The sequence below is a fragment of the Neomonachus schauinslandi genome, chromosome 5 (genome assembly GCF_002201575.2).
Source record: "Neomonachus schauinslandi chromosome 5, ASM220157v2, whole genome shotgun sequence".
Lineage (NCBI taxonomy): Eukaryota > Metazoa > Chordata > Mammalia > Carnivora > Phocidae > Neomonachus > Neomonachus schauinslandi.
The window spans coordinates 151,273,912-151,287,131 of NC_058407.1; the positions used below are offsets into that span (position 1 = coordinate 151,273,912).

General features: G+C 39.1%; 1 protein-coding gene across 1 annotated transcript in view; it reads right to left on the reverse strand.

Annotated features, from left to right (window-relative positions):
• Positions 1 to 2,409: 2,409 nt before the first annotated feature.
• SMG1 (SMG1 nonsense mediated mRNA decay associated PI3K related kinase) overlaps positions 2,410 to 13,220 on the reverse strand; it is a 104,359-nt gene continuing 93,548 nt past the window's right edge. The window contains exons 58-63 of the mRNA XM_021698052.1: positions 12,052 to 12,279; positions 11,166 to 11,377; positions 10,890 to 10,996; positions 9,682 to 9,861; positions 9,494 to 9,600; positions 2,410 to 6,954 (exon numbers count right to left, since the gene is read on the reverse strand). Of these exons, the coding sequence (XP_021553727.1) occupies positions 6,877 to 6,954; positions 9,494 to 9,600; positions 9,682 to 9,861; positions 10,890 to 10,996; positions 11,166 to 11,377; positions 12,052 to 12,279 (912 nt within the window). The 3' untranslated portion in view covers positions 2,410 to 6,876. The remainder of the gene's footprint in view (positions 6,955 to 9,493; positions 9,601 to 9,681; positions 9,862 to 10,889; positions 10,997 to 11,165; positions 11,378 to 12,051; positions 12,280 to 13,220) is intronic.

Genomic DNA, 13,220 nt, shown 5'->3' on the forward strand with positions numbered 1-13,220 from the left:
CCCCCTCCGGCCGTTCCGTCTCATCCCTGGTCTGGCCGCTCTGGCCCGGCCCCTGGGCAGTTTAGCCCAGACTTGAGACGCGGACACTCGTGCCCACCCCATGAGGTTTTGAGGGCGAGTGGAAGAGCTGTTTCTGTAAATTGTCGGCAGTTTGCCCCATCTAACCATTAAGAGTAAGGCCTTAGCTAGATGGAGGAAGGAGGGGGGAATCTGGCATAGTTCTCCAACTTGGGGAAAAAAGCACCGATTTACAAAGGTGGCTTATTTATGTGGGTCTTCAGGGAAATCCTTTGTGGGACAGGGCGTTTCGGTTACTTATGAAACGATGAGCTCCTTCTCCATGAAGGGTCTGGTTTTTGACAGAACCTTGCTTACATTGGAGGTCTTGCTAAGGAAATACGTAAACCCTCTCCTAAGCAGTGGGATTCATCAGTAATTTAGGAACTAGAGTAACTACTAGATAATACCAAGATGAATTACTTCCACGTCTTTTCTCTGCAAGATTTCAAAATGCATTAAGTGCTTTGATTTTCAGTAATTAGTCATGCCAAATGTTGACCTGGTCAGAGATGTTTCAGGAAAACTTACCATAGCTTTTACCTTTCAGCCTTTTATCTTTTTTATAATCACCTATATTATGCCACAAATTTATATTTATTTTAAAAGAATTCCTTAAATAACTACCCAGATTCTTAAGAGAACACATGCTGCCCCTAAGAAAGCCAGTGGGGACAGGAGCAGTAGGAGTTTCAAGGAAGGGTGTGAAATTTACCATGGATCTTGGGGATGGGGGGAGCATCCATGGGGGCAGAAACACTTGAGAAGGGAAAGAAAGCCTTTGCAAAGGAAGGGGACTCTTCAATAAAGGGCCACTTTGGGGGGAAAATACGGTTTGTAGGTAAGAAGCAGCCAGTTGATACAGAGATCCCATTGGGGGAGATTTTAAAGCTACGAAGTTTGAGGAGCAGGCCCTGGCCTCCCTCTTCAAAAGAAAATTAAAAGGTCCCAATCCGCAGCCACATAGTGAATGTATTAAGCACTGAGTGCAAAATCTTGGTATAGACACAGAAGTACCTCCTTCCAAGGAAGCCACAGAATTTTTATGCTTTAAAAATGACATTTCTACTTTGGGAAATCAGTCTCTGCTACAAAATGCTTCTGGTTCACCCAAGTTCCCAATGTACAACCTAAGACTTCAACACCAGCTTGTGAAATTGAGGTAGGTGAAAAAAACTGAAGCAACTCAAGCAGCACAGGCTCTCCTCTCCCCAATATTTTTGTTACTGAAGGAATGTGCTCCCACACCTATTTGCAACTTGATAGTCCAGGAGCACTGGTACAAGGTCTTTCTGTAAACTTCCAATTGGTTTAATTATTTAAAAACACCTACCCTTAGTGCTTTCTTTTGAGCTTTGTTTTTGTACTACAAAAAGAGGATATGAACTTTTGAAAAGTGCCCCATGACAACAGTTAACATAAATCTTATAATGATCTAGCAACAAAATGCAATCTGATTTCCAGATATTTAAAACAAGCCAGACATTTTAATTCTATTTTCCTTCAGAGCTTTCACACCCCAGGGGAATACACATATCAATAATGTCCTGTGGTTTTGTTTCTCAATACTGACAAAGTTAAGCTTAACAAATTACACAATAGTAGAACTTACCCATAGAATTAAAATTTTCACTGCTGCTCAAAAATACTATAGTACTTTGAGGATTTAAAAAAAAAAAAAAAATACAGGGGCACCTGGGTGGCTCAGTCGTAAAGCATCTGCCTTCGGCTCAGGTCATGATCCCAGGTCCTGGGATCGAGCCCTGCATCGGGCTCCCTGCTCGGCGGGAAGCCTGCTTCTCCCTCTCCCACTCCCACTGCTTGTGTTCTCTCTCCCTCTCTCTCTCGCTGTCAAAAACTAAAATCTAAAGAAAAAAAAAATTACTTTGAGTGGTGCCTGGCTGCCTCAAGTCAGTAGAGCATGTGACTCTTTTTTTTTTTTTTTTTTTAAAGATTTTATTTATTTATTTGACAGAGAGAGACATAGTGAGAGAGGGAACACAAGCAGGGGGAGTAGGAGAGGGAGAAGCAGGCTTCCCCGCGGAGCAGGGAGCCCGATGTGGGGCTCGATCCCAGGACTCTGGGATCACGACCTGAGCTGAAGGCAGACGCTTAACGACTGAGCCACCCAGGCGCCCCAAGCATGTGACTCTTGATCTCAGGGTTGTGGTTTAAGTCCCACATTGGGTGTGGAGATAAAAAATAAATTATTAAAAAAAAAATACGTTGAGAACTGAGCTTTAAAAACATTTTTGGAGGTATTAATACTTTTAAAAAACCAAACCTCTACCCATATTCCAAAAGTAAGTTTTCTGGAACCTACTTCAACCAATAAATTCAGAGCTTAAATGCTACGTCTTTTAAGACTTTATTTTCTGAAAAACGTATTTCATACAATCTTTGCTGTGTTAATGCAAATATGCACAAAGTAGGCATGTATTTTTGTTTTCCAAAAGATGCATTATGAACATTTTTCAGGAAGCTGGTGTGATTTATTCAACTTTTAATCTTAAATACAATCACAAAATTATATCCATCAGGAGGCATTACAACCTTTTGTACAGAGAAGCCACTTTATTTATACAATGTTACTAGGACAAGGAAGATTCAGTTCAACTCAACTTGCTCTGATGGTAAGGGTAAATTAACAAGTGAAGTATGCTGCTGCCACTGACATTACAAGTGGAAATATAAGAGAAATTTAAACCAGAAAAATAACTGACACAAGAACTTGAAACAGGAGCTGAAACTTGGACTGCCAGGAAAAGAAAAAAATCAGCCTGTTTTGAAAGAAAAACATTCTACAAGCCTGCATTTCAGAACAACATGCAATTCCTGGAGTTTACCATCTTCAAAAATCAAACTCATTGTATGACAGTTTTACAGTAGCACAACAAACAGCTTTTCCCTAGTAAGCCCAAATTCCCATAGAAAACAAGGGACTCCCAAGGGGTTCCTGTTGTACAACTAACCCTTGAACCTGGAGAGCTTCTCAGTCAGAGTCCATTTGCCCTTTTGTAAATAAGGGATGGTGACACTGTTACCCAGGCCTAAAAAGCAGGAAAAGTGCAACAAACTCTTAGGGGTTCATAATACAGTGGATTTCCCCTTCTGCAATGTTTGGAAAAATTTGTAACACTAAGCTAGTTTTCCCCATTGGAGGAATGTTCCTAATACAAACCATGTATTGAAAACAAAATCTACCTTCTTTAAGTGACCCTTACATCACTATAGTCTACCTCCTTGATTTTAGGGGGGGGGGGGCGCGGAGGGGAGTCCTAGCTCTAAATTACTGACATTTTACAAGCCCAAGATAGAGAATGGAAGGTCACTGGTTTTCACATTCATCTAACTTCGTCTAAAACAAAGGTACGTGTGCTAACAGTAAAGCATTCACTGATTTTTGATGTATATGAATAGGACTAACAGGCTAACTGTAGGTGCTTCCTTTAATATGAAAAGAATTAGGAGAAAAGAAGAACCAGCTCCTTTGATTTTAGTACTGCCAAAACAAGTAAGCCCCCAGAGTAATTACAAATATGTGGAGGATAATAGGCCAGGAAGACTTTTCAATTTAAAGTACTGCCTATAATACCGCAGATTTAAAAGGACCTAAGATTGCACATCAACTCTAATATTTGGCTGTACTTGCATTGCCCTGCTCGGCATATTTTAATGGCTCTTTCCTTAAATTTCACACATCAGAACAACTACAATTAAACAAAAACAATGCAGATAACACCAAACACAGACAATATTAAGAAAACTACATACTAAGCTTAGGTAATAGTGGCAAGTGTTAAGGGCAGAAGTGATGGAAGTTTTTCTTTGTATTACAAACCCTCACCCAAGACCTGGAGTTTGGGCTCTAAAAAAACAATTTAGGGAAGCAATCAAGAGCTTGATTATCAGTTCACACACAGAAATCTCACATAGCTCAAAAACAACTCACCACAAGTGCCAGACACAAAAGAATGTTAATAATCATCTAGCAAACTATGTTAAGAACTCATGACCAGAAAGAATGAGATCCTGCAAGACACAAAAGAAAAACTAAAAGAGAAATACACACAGCTCCATAAACCAACTAAGCCTCCACAGCTTTGTAGAGATACCAACTAAAATTCAGGCAATTTTAGAAAATCAAAGACAACAAAACACTTAAGATAAACTTCCATTTCCAAGGGTACTCTGAATTGAAGAAGAGGTTGTGGGTTATTATATACCCCCTGAATCTTAGAGAGAGAGAGAGAGAGAAAGGAAAAGAGAGGAGCAGATCCCTGGTTTTCCACAGGTATTTTGTATCATCAAAAATGACTTCATAACGGAAGCACTCTGAACTTTATTTTACAAGATAATCCCCCAAATATAGCCCCATCTTCTCAATCTGCTCTATCACCAGGACCTTTCACCAGTGATTAAATCTGCAGAGTTTGCTTGTTAACAGTTCAAAATACCAAGGCTACTCGGCAGAATGACTTCCCAGAGGAAGCCAAACTGCACGGACTGGGGTCTTACTGTCCAGAGTGCAGTAATAAGTCCTCAGTTATTCACATCTGCCCCACAACCAAACATGTATATGCCACACTGTTCTCTGAGGGACCATTTTCAAATAAAAGTGACGGATAATTTACCAGAGGCACAGGTTTCTGATATAAAGCTGTTTTGTTTTTGCTTGGGTAAGGTGCCAGGTACCTCTGAAGCCTGAAATTCACAGGCAGTAAAATTCACCCATTTCATTTATCTTCTTTACCAAAGAAAAAGCAATTTCTGAATACTACCTGTAGGGACAAACTAGTGTGAACTTGTTTTATCACTGTGATAAAAGTTTTTTCCTCACGACAATAAAGAATGTTGCTGAAAAGACTTTACTTTTGAGAGAGCGGAGGTAATCAAGTGATGAATGCAGTAGCTCCCACACAGCCTCTAGGAAATAAAGCAGCGTGCATAACACAGTATGGCATTATTGTTCCGGATAGGTTGTTTTGATTGTGAAAATAAGGTTCAAATGAATGAAAAAAATAAAATTTGACACACTAGGTTCCTTAACTTGCTATTAAGACACACGGGTATTTGAAAATACCACCTTTCTTGCAATGCTTGCCTAAGTACTAGAAAAGCACTGAGATGCATTCTCTCATGGGTATGTGAAGATTATAGATTAATGTGGCAATCAGAATACAGAAAAGGCCAGAGCTATGTGGAATTTTTCCTTAATATCCTTCAAGTTTGTCTGTGAAGACTGGCAACCAGAAATGATCACAGTCCTAACCTCTAAAATGCAGGAAAAATGTTCTCAAACAATCAAGATTTTGTGTTCTACTTTGTGTTGATACGTGATTTTACGAATCCTATTCTAGTCTCGATTTTTATTTTGGATCAACAATTCAGCTTACAATACTGAAGTGCAATACTAAATTTAAGGAACCTTGATCATGAATTCACAGCAAACTATTAAAATTGTGCAAAAAGTAAAGTACTTCACAGACTAATAATTGAACTTAAGAAAAGATGGTGGTGGTTCTCATCTTTGCTGATGTTTCACGTACATGTCCTAAAATGCCAGGTAAACTAAAGCAATTATAATTTACGAAGTGGAAATTAAAAGTTGTATCAAATGAGAAAACTGAATTAAAAAACATCTCACTCTACCTCCACCAGAACATCACTTTATTGTTAATCTGTCATCAACAATGTAAAACTCTAATAGGTATTCTATCCTGGTTTTTAAAAAGGTAAAAGATTACATTGGATTAGCTACTTTCTATGAAAGAAACTACAGCAATCGCAGAAGAGGGAAAATTTGAATGACCTCCCAAAAATGCACACTATAAGCAAAGGGGAGTGTACATTAAATCAAATGTCTGTTAGATTCATTACTTTTGAATGCACAGTGACAATTCTGGAAACTGTACATGATAGAATCACAGAAATGACTTAAATAACCAGAATTGTATTTTGTATGTGATCATCAGACCTTTAAACAATCCTTGAATTTTCCATGTTATTAGTCATTTTGGAGAAATTTCTGTTTATCACTCCAAATGTAAGTTGTTAACCACATTGAGATGGAAGCATATGAAATACAAGGATTGAAATAAAAGTAAATTAGAAAGATGGCTAATCTACTAGATCAGGTAAAGGGGGGGAGCGGGTAGATGATGTGGGATTAGGGAGGAGGACAATGGGTAGTTTTTTTTTTCCCTTCATTTCAGAAGTAAGTTCTTCCAATGTAGTGTATCTGTTACATAGCTCTCCATTTCCAGTCCATTTCTGAAATTCTTATCGCATAGCCTTTTTGTACCTACTGGTCAACCCAACCAGTACTGTTGCCAAGCAACAAGTGTTACACGAGAATCTGAATGCATCAAATCTTCCTTGGCTGTGATTTCTTCGCGGCCCCAGTTTTCTCTGTTTCTGAGCGGGGTTTGTTTTTTCCTGGATTGTACACACAGGGTCAGGTGGAATGGAGTTCCAAATCACTCTGTGCTCCGCGGCATCCCGATTTCTTTCTGCAGCTAACCTCCTGACACGTTTGCAGCTGTTCTGTGGCAGAAAGACAATCTCCATGTTCAGGCGGTGAGCTTTCTTTCTTTCACCCTTGACCCTGGGGTTGCAGGCCATGGTGTTGGGCGTATCCCTGAGTGCAGCTGTCCTGCAGGATTCACTTCCTAGCGCACCGAGATTTCCTAGGGTTCCTCAGAGTAAGCCCCCAGTTGCATCACCACCGACTGTGGTGTGGCTTTGGATGCCTGAGGCTGAGTTGATTCTGGTGGATGTCTGACCTCGCTTAACCAGACTCATCTACTGTCTCACCATTCATACCCAGGCTGTCCAACCTTCATACAGCTGAGCCAAGTTATCTAGATTAGTTGCTTCCTTAATGACATAGTCAACCTGTAAAAGTAGGCAGGAGAATATTTTAAACAATTTAGACTTTTAAAGGACATATATGAGTTCTAGGAGTTGTTTAAGTTTCTAATCACCCAGATTAATAACCCAAAGGATGTATAGTTGCTATGGGGGAACGGTTAAGTAACCTGAGCTTCTCTCATAATTCCACAGCCTACAAAATGTGTGTCTTGGCAAAGTTACAATCCCTTTGAGCCTTGTAAATCCTTAGATGAAGACAGAACCCCCACTGACCCCACAGGTGCTCTTGGGGTTAAACACATGAAGTCACTAAGTAAATGCTTAAGCAGTGTAAAAAAAAAAAGCGCATAGCAGATTCTGAAATACAGTTGGGTGCTCGACAAATGTCTATTGATTCTGACTCAGCTAAATTTTCCTTTATAGTAAGAGATATAATCATCTCTATATCCACAGAATCCAGAGGGCCCAATTGTATGTTAAATGCTCAATATATGGCTGCTGAATGACGACTTATACCAAAAGTTGTGCACCAAGATCTCTACACTTACCGCCCCGCCCCCGTGAGCCCATTAACTCTCTTTCATATAAAATTTAGTAACACAATAAAAAGCACCATAGCCAACCATCCTTCAAACAAATGAACAGACAGCTAAAGATAGACAGTCCTGGAGCACCTTGTGGCTCAGTCAATTAAGGGTCTGCCTCTGACTCAGGTCATGATCCTGGGATGACCAGGATCCATTGTCTGGGATGGAGCCCAGAGTCCTGCTCAGCAGGGAGTCTGCTTCTCCCTCAGCCTTTGCCCCTCCCCTGGCTCATGTGCACGCTCTCTCTCTCTCAAATAAATAAAATCTTAAAAAAAATGAAAAGAAAAAAAAAGACCATCCTGAAAGTACACAAGCCATTAACCTACCAGAAAGCTTCTGAAGCAAAGATACCCCTAACTCATTATTATCCATGTGTTTTGTTTTGTGGGTTGTTTTTTTTTCCCCCCAAACTTGACAATTTCTAAGGAAATAATTCTTGACCAAGAAGAGTTTAATTTCAGGTCCTACACAGCTATGTAACAGCATTTAAAATATAAAAAGGACCTTTTCTTGCTGATGTTAAAACTGAATTGTGGATGTCAAAACATTAGAAAATAGGATATTCACAGTCTCAAATTTTTTTTTTTGAATTTTTTATTTATTTATTTGACAGAGAGAGAGAGATAGCGAGAGCAGGAACACAGCAGGGGGAGTGGGAGAGGGAGAAGCAGGCTTCCTGCCGAGCAAGGAGCCCGATGTGGGACTCGATCCCAGAACCCTGGGATCATGACCTGAGCCGAAGGCAGACGCTTAACGACTGAGCCACCCAGGAGCCCCACAGTCTCAAATTTTTACCCCACGGAAGAAAAGGTACATTTTAATTAATTAATTAATTAATTAATTAATTAATTAATTAATTAATTCTCCTGAATTAGAATTCAGGAGAACACTATCCTTGACCAAATGACCTAACTTAATAACACAGAAGATGGCACACACAAAGACACATCACTGACATAGTATCCCTGCCAAAAATGTTGATTCCTAATTATGAGGAAAATATCAGACAAATACACAGTGAGGCACATTCTACAAAATGACTGGTCTGAACACATCAGAAAGGTCAATGTCATAAAAGGAAAAAAAAAGAAAATCCTCAGGAACTGCTCTAGATATTAAAGGCAACTAAAAGTAGAACAAGTATATATGAAATTCAAGATGAGCCTTGACTAGATCTGGGGGGGCTAAGCAATAAAGGCCATTTTGGGATAACTGAAGAAATCTGAATATGGACTGCATGTGAGTTAACAGTCAATGTTAACATCAATAGTGAGTTTCCTGAGTTAATAATGTTTTGTTTAGGAGACATATATTGAAATATTTAGGCACGAAGTGTTGTGTCTGTAACTCTCACAAGGCTCTGAAAAACAGTGTATGCATACACATACACAGAAAGATGAAGCAAATGTAGGAACACAACTGGTTTACTAAATCTAGGTAAAGAGTACATGGACATTCCTACAACATTTCTGTAGGTTTAAAAATTTCAAAATAAACAGCCAGGGCAGGGGGTGGGTATTCATTCTCAAATTTATATATACAATTTTAATAACACTCATGAGAAAATTTCAGAGTAATGACTTCAGACAAACTGACACCCCCAAACACTTTATAGATACTATTCCTGCACCCCAAACTTCACCCTGGTTTCACTGGAAACCTTCAGATAGTCCTCTTTAAAATGCAAATTAACTGCTCTCTGGTGGAGGACAGAGAGGGGGTCAAGTCACACGTTAAATCTGTTAGAAGAGGGCTGGGGAGAAAGGAAATGTGCTAAAAGGGTAGAGTCAGAATAAAACAGTGACTATTATTTGACAACTCCAGAGCTACCATTACTCAAAATTTTCTGAATTCTGAAAATAAATTTCAGTTCCTTATTTCTTGATGAACCACCAAGGACATGGGTGAGGGTATCCTTAAACCTGTACTGTTTCAGCAGCATTAAAATGGCTAGATCGAGTTTAAAAAATGGTCACCTGTTCAGCAACTGACATCCTCCTATTCGGATCAACATCACGGCCCTCTAGCTTGGCTTTCACCCTCTTCCACACACTCACTGCATAGGAGTTTCTCTCTTGCACAGCTACGAAGCAACGGAAACATACGTTAAGTCAAACCAGCACTTTGTATAAATATTTAATGCATCCATATTCTAACTAATTACCTTTCCCCGTTTTTGGGTCTCTGACGGCCTTTTTAGGACTACAAGCAACACTCTTGCCAGTTCCTGGAATGGTGCTTGGTGGAGTATCTGCTGATGTGGCAAGATTTTTCTGAATCAGCTTTCTAGCATTCTGTGACATGACATCAGGCTGAGTCTTCTGGCCAGTGTTGCTCCGGACTGCTATAGAGAAAGATTGGGTGGCTCAATTCACACGTAAACAGAAGAGATGGAGGGAGACAAAGAGGAGAGAGCAGGGCAGTGCTCTCTCAAACATCAACTACAAATGTACAGCCATGAAAAGAAATATGATTTTACAACCTTAAAGTCCTTATCCCTTGAAATACTGCCCTCCTAAAAATACAACCTGAAGAGCTAGACATTCAAAAACAAATTTGTGCAATGATGCTCACTGCCTGTTGTGGCATCAAAAAACTATAAATATATTAACTGTCCAACAATGTGGGATTAATATGGTAAAGACATAGAATGACATATTAAATTGGGGCATTAAGTCATTTTCTAAAAGATTCTCTGATGGCAAGGAAATTCCCAATTTAATATTAAGTGGGAAAAGGCAACAAGAACTGCATTCACAGAACGATCCCAATTTGTGCATGTGTGTGCGCACATATACACACAAGTCCAACAAGAAATATGTAATGGTTTTACCTCCAACTGGAATGAAACTACCAATTTTCCTATTTTTTAAAAATTTTCCCTGACAAGCATATATTTTATATTCATAAATCATTTAAAGAAAGGATTTAAGCACAAGATATTTCTACTTTCTCACACAAGTACCTTTTTTTTTTTTTTTTTTTAAAGATTTTATTTATTTATTTGACAGAGAGAGAGACAGCGAGAGAGGGAACACAAGCAAGGGGAGTGAGAGAGGGAGAAGCAGGCTTCCCGCCGAGCAGGGAGCCCAATGCGGGGCTCGATCCCAGGACCCTGGGATCATGACCTGAGCCGAAGGCAGACGCCTATCGACTGAGCCACCCAGGTACCCCGTTTCTCACACAAGTACTTTTAAAATTAAACCAAAATGTGTTCAGTTTGAGTTGTGACAGAGTTTAAGAAAGCCCTTTAAAAAGGTGATGACTACGAACATATTAGACACTTAAAAGTATAATGAAACACCTTAGCATCTATGTGTACATTATTAACAGATCAAGATTCAGGTGTTTTTTGAAGGAGAGAAGTCATACCTGCAGCAAAGGATGGCTGATAAGTAGCAGATGACGTTGGACTCGAACATTCATTTGTTGCATCGGTGACTAAGGGTGATGCAAAACCCACTAAATTATTATAGATACTGAAATACAAAATAAAATAGCTTATTTATGAAATGCTTCACCAGGTAACTGCTTATAAATATGAACAAAACTGAAAAAAACGTAGCTGAATTAAGCAAAACTTACTACACCAGATGTTTTGCTTATGTTCTGACTACATTTTCAATTTAGGCCAGAAGGCATTCTTACCTCTGACTTTGTGTTTTCAGTTCTTTCAAGGTGGGAGTTATTTCCTGGAGCATTTCAACGTGTTCCTGACTTCGCACCTGACCCATAGCCTGGACTAAGGTAAAGAGCGCTGTCTGAATGTTGTCCTGCCATGCTTTATATTCGGCTAAGAATTGTCGGACACTGTTCTCATAGGGAACATCTTCCCCGTCGGCCAGAGCAGCTTCCTCATCCTGGACTCAGTATTGTAAGAATTAAGAGAAATGGAATTTGGTTCAATAGTAACTCATAAGACAGTCACCTTTCGGATAACAATAAGTGCTTTTCAAATATGTGTTGAATCTGTTTATTACATTGGAACTCCTTTTCTACAGAAATCTTATTTCCAGTAAAAATAAAAACTCCAAGTAAAAACAAATCCCCAAGTTAAATGATCTGCAGTTTTGCAATGATGAAGTTATTTAGCCTTCTCTGGGGGCTCAGTCTCCTTACTATGTAAATTACATAGGCTACTGGAGGGAAGAGAGAAGAAATCATTTTGGAGGCAAACTCATATGAGCCTAGGAATAAGGGTTGGGAGGAGAAAAGATTTTGGGGAAATCGAAACACTCTGAGGCTACATTCAAGTTTCAGCTCTACTGTTAAGTTATAGGACTTTGGGTGAATCAATCGCTTTAACCCTCAGTTTCTCTGGGTACAAAATCAGAATACTACAACCTCCTTTAAAAAAGAAAAAAAAAGTTGATAAAAACACAAAGTAACTCAATTACAAACAAACTGGAAGATGTGACCTGAGAGAAGTTGTTTTTGTTTATGTCATTATTTTCCCAAATCAACTATGTATTTTTATGTACTGTAATTTTACAAAAGGAGGGAGTTAACTGTGTGTCAGTGGTATTAGTCTTACCTTAGCCATTGCTTTCAGGAGATGTTTGACATCTCCAAGTTGCCGGTTATGACCAGTGAGCACAGTCTTTATATTATCAACCAGATTCTGAATTGTTTCACAGACTGTTTCTATCTGCTGCTCCTTCTCTGTCTGAATTGCCCTCTGAGTAGACATATCCTGGGTCAACTGTTTGTGTGCTGACAAAAGCCATTCAGAGCTGCCAATAGGATGTTCAAGACTGGTGTCCTAAACAGAACAAGCATTTGTTTGATTTAAGTATCAGATAGAATAATGTAAGATTCTTTCCTTTATCACCACCACGAAAAGGTATTAGTAACTCAAGCTGACACAAAGAAACTCATTTGCTAAGTCATGAACTAATTATGTAAATAATAGTACTTAATAATAATTTAAATAATCTATGAAATACAGATTAAGATTTTTAACTTTTCTGCATAATCACACAGGGAATGCTTAAAATTTAAGACATAAAATATATATCTAGAATTACAAAGATGATCTGTATCTAGGACCCCAGTGTAAATCACTCTTTAAAAAGACACCAGAGGTGGGTGCCTGGGTGGCTCAGTTGTTAAGCGTCTGCCTTCGGCTCGGGTCATGATCCCAGGGTCCTGGGATGGAGCCCCGCATCGGGCTCTCTGCTCAGCGGGAAGCCTGCTTCTCCCTCTCCCACTCCCCCTGCTTGTGTTCCCTCTCTCGCTCTGTCAAATAAATAAATAAAATCTTAAAAAAAAAAAAAAAAAAGACACCAGAGGTTCTTAATTAATACACAGCCTAAAACCTTCCCACAAAATATAAACACCTAATTTATCAACTTGCTATTTCTGGACTCAACTCTCCTGTCCAGCATTCACCTTCCACTAGCCTTCTGTCTGCTACCCTATTTTCAGTGCATCTAAATCATTTGCTATACATTGAATTTCTCTTCCCCTCTGAACCTCCACAGTACTTCCAATTATGGCTCTGAGAATTCTTTTAACTTTTTAATTCATTGTATTATTTATTATTAATAGGTTCCTTGGGGGCTAAGAGCAAGATTTAATCATCTTTTTTTTTTTTTTTTTTTTAAAGATTTTATTTTTAAGTAATCTCTACATCCAGTGTGGGGCTCAAACTCACAACCTGGAGATCAAGAGTCACATGCTCCACCGAACAAGCCAGCCAGG